Below are 3,349 nucleotides of genomic sequence, written 5' to 3' on the forward strand. Positions count from 1 at the left end.
CTCCATTCAAATTAGTATGTTATTTATACACCACTTTCAGTTGTGATGCAGACACCAGTAAAACAGCTTTACAACTCAAAAACTGCCTGTGGCTTAATGTGTTATTGTTTGGACAACACTCAAGCATGGATTGTTTACATAATTCACATATTACATAATCAATAACAGTCACATTTATGGTATCTTGCTACCTCTAAGTGCATACACACATTCATCAACTCACTTTAATGCTGTAGGACAGTTATAGAAAGTATAATTAGAAGGTCTTGTATAGAAATTCACATTAGTTCTATTACTGTATATACTAAAAGTAGTGTCTGAAGAGAAGTATCAGTTAAAAAGTACATGAAAGGAGTAACAATAAATATGAATACTGATAAAAGTTATTACCTAGTTGTATGCCATTGACCTGAGACACTATACCTTGCACTGAACAGCTACCAGTATTAGTACCCATTGATAGTTCCAATGGACTCATGATACCATTAAAAACACAAAAATATCCTTCCCCTGGTAATGTAGGAGGAGGAGGAGCTGGTGAAAATGTCAAATTGACCTAGAAAGAAACAGAAAAGAGGAAGGAGATTAGAACTCAATATCACACCATTGCTAATGATACATACCTGATGAGGTTGCTGCTCTGTATCTATTACATAAGTACTTGGATTAATAGATACTGCATCAAAGCAATAACTACTGTCTCCTTGTGTTAGGTATCGTCTTGTTTGATCATTATCCTGACAGAATGGCCTACGTGAACACTTGTTCTCTATCATACACCGACCACACAATGGATCACCTAAACTAACACACTCAGAGCAACTAGTAGCACTGGAACAATCCTCTATCTTTAATGCAATCACCTAATGCAGTGTGTAGTAATTTATTATTAACATTCTGATGATTCTGGTATAGTAATTAGTAATGGAGAATTATTTGTGATGACATACAATGGTCTGACTCATTGTCTAATTGTAGTAGCATTTATATGTCTAACCCATATACTTTACATAACTTATGAGCCATTACTTAGTTATGTATACATAAACACTTGCATCATCAACAACACTAGTAGTGCATACTAATCATTATACCGGTACTTACATTAGAACCACTTCTACCATACACATACTCTGAACCTTGAGACCAGGATAATGATGTCACTGAAAAGGTTGGTGTAACTTCAGATATAAATGTGAGGGTTGTACTATTGACCAAGCGATACTGTAGGATTATATTAAACTGTAAAAAGACTGTAACACAACTACTAACCTTATTGATGTAATAATTATTGCTATTTATTGTAAATGCAAAGTAAATGAAATCAATGTTATCAATGGACACTCCAACAATAGCAGTTAATCCAGTCAGTATAGTACTGTTAGTAACTAGACCAGTGGAAGTGAGAGGGTTTGATACACCAACTGCAGGAGCTGGAGTACCAATTCTTGAATCAGATATACTACACTGTTGTGTTGGGAGGTATAATTATATCAAGTCCAGATTTAAACTCACAATAGTTCCATTTAGTCCAGGCAATCCTCCAGAACATATTGCAGAACTCTGCCAAAAGATATTCTTAGTACCAGTCCCATCAACTACACATGATTGATAAGCAGCATCCATTAAAGAGTTAATCTCAGACAGACTGTATGAACATACATCATCCACTGATTCAGTACGTATTGCTATTAACAATGTCTCTCCATTAATAACTGATATGCCAATCAGAGTAGGATTAAAGAAACCGTTATTACCATCACAACCTAAGGTCAATTCATATTGATTATTGAAACCATCACCTGCACTGTCATTACATACTCTTATTATACGAAGCCGTCTGCTAGTACCACTTGTTGGAGGATCATTCGTGACATAGTAAGCATATCCTAAGGCAAAGAAACCACTCACAAATCTACGATCAAAATTTGAAGATACTTGATCTACAGAATTAGCAGCTCTTTCCACTGTGCTAACAGCAAACCCATACTGATGATATAGAATACGATTATTAACAATGCTCCCAGTGTAAAAGCTGTTACCATTTCCTCCAGTGAACACTACTAGACTACTAGCAGTCCCATTGTTAAGAACCTCTGTTCTATTAGCAGGAGCTTCAAGGTTAGATCCATTAAGAACAGAACATGTTATACCACCAGCATCAGTACACACTATACACCACTCACCATCAGGTGTACTAGCTAGTCCATCAATAGCACCACCAGGAGTGTCAGGAGAGCCTTCTAATTGTTGTAGGGTAGAAGAGAACCGGTGTACTTGATTGGCAGTGCTCACAAAGACTCCATTAGTACTAACAGCAATATGAGTCACTGTACTGGATAGAGATGAAGAGATGAGTGACTGAGAATTAACCAAAGGAGGAGGAACAGCTAGTGTGAGAAAGAGAAGAAGAGTTGCTGCTGCTTTCATGATTATGAAGAATAGGGAATAACATACCGGTACATTGCATTTATAGGACAGGCAATGAATATCATTAGCATACCTCACAATAATGTATAATCCAACCGGGCTAAAATTTCTCTCAAAAAGTGACCAAATTGTGCTGATAACATGCACAACATAAGTTGTTACGCATGTAGTTTCATTCCCAGCTTGTGTCCCAGTACAGATTAATTATCAATTTTTATTATCAAAGTCAAGATTTTAATTCAATATAAAAAGGTGGAGTGCAAGTGGAAAAGGTTAGAGATTTGTGTAGTAAAGCTCTTATACGTCATCACTAAAAAGTAAGCATCATTGGTATGTACACATACACTACTTATTGTTTGTTCACTGTAGGAATTCAAATGTACCCAATCTGTTCTTTACCACTCTCTCTGATCGATTTCCAGTATGGCTATCTTATTGCTTTTTAAAATTAATTCTTGTTAGGATATTAGTCTAATGCTTTTACCTAGTCTTGTTAATGATGTACAAACTCCAGGGAATCATTTCAGATTGGTAAGAGTACCAAATTTCTAGTTCTTACATACCTTTACCTCTTCATTCAGATGTTAGGTTATGGTTTAATAAGTAGTATATTGGGTCGCTCCAAAGAACAGGTGGTTTTTTTAACATGAATTACCGTTACACTTGTCTTAGGTTTTGAGTGACACAGAAATCATTGATCCGTTGATATTGCGTTGTATCACTGATCTCAAATCAAGTAAAGTTGCTAATCATCGTCCAATACTGGAGTCCATCCGGTCTTTAGTTATAAACCTCAAGTCACATGACATGGTGGGTCACATCATGTGATAGTCACTTGACTGTCTCTTTTCTTCCCAGTGCAAAGGTGATGGTATTATGAAGTTGCATAAAGCATTGGTTGAGCATGAGGAAAGCAATC

At 36.1% G+C, this 3,349-nt stretch overlaps 1 protein-coding gene across 1 annotated transcript in view; it reads left to right on the forward strand.

Moving 5' to 3' along the window:
* Window positions 1-2,836: 2,836 nt before the first annotated feature.
* LOC109582483 (uncharacterized) overlaps window positions 2,837-3,349 on the forward strand; it is an 8,210-nt gene continuing 7,697 nt past the window's right edge. Inside the window, exons 1-4 of the mRNA XM_019997209.1 lie at window positions 2,837-2,851; window positions 2,893-2,961; window positions 3,012-3,062; window positions 3,103-3,240. Of these exons, the coding sequence (XP_019852768.1) occupies window positions 2,905-2,961; window positions 3,012-3,062; window positions 3,103-3,240 (246 nt within the window). The 5' untranslated portion in view covers window positions 2,837-2,851; window positions 2,893-2,904. The remainder of the gene's footprint in view (window positions 2,852-2,892; window positions 2,962-3,011; window positions 3,063-3,102; window positions 3,241-3,349) is intronic.

The sequence above is a fragment of the Amphimedon queenslandica genome, unplaced genomic scaffold (genome assembly GCF_000090795.2).
Source record: "Amphimedon queenslandica unplaced genomic scaffold, v1.1 AMPQUscaffold_13380, whole genome shotgun sequence".
Taxonomy (NCBI): Eukaryota; Metazoa; Porifera; class Demospongiae; order Haplosclerida; family Niphatidae; genus Amphimedon; species Amphimedon queenslandica.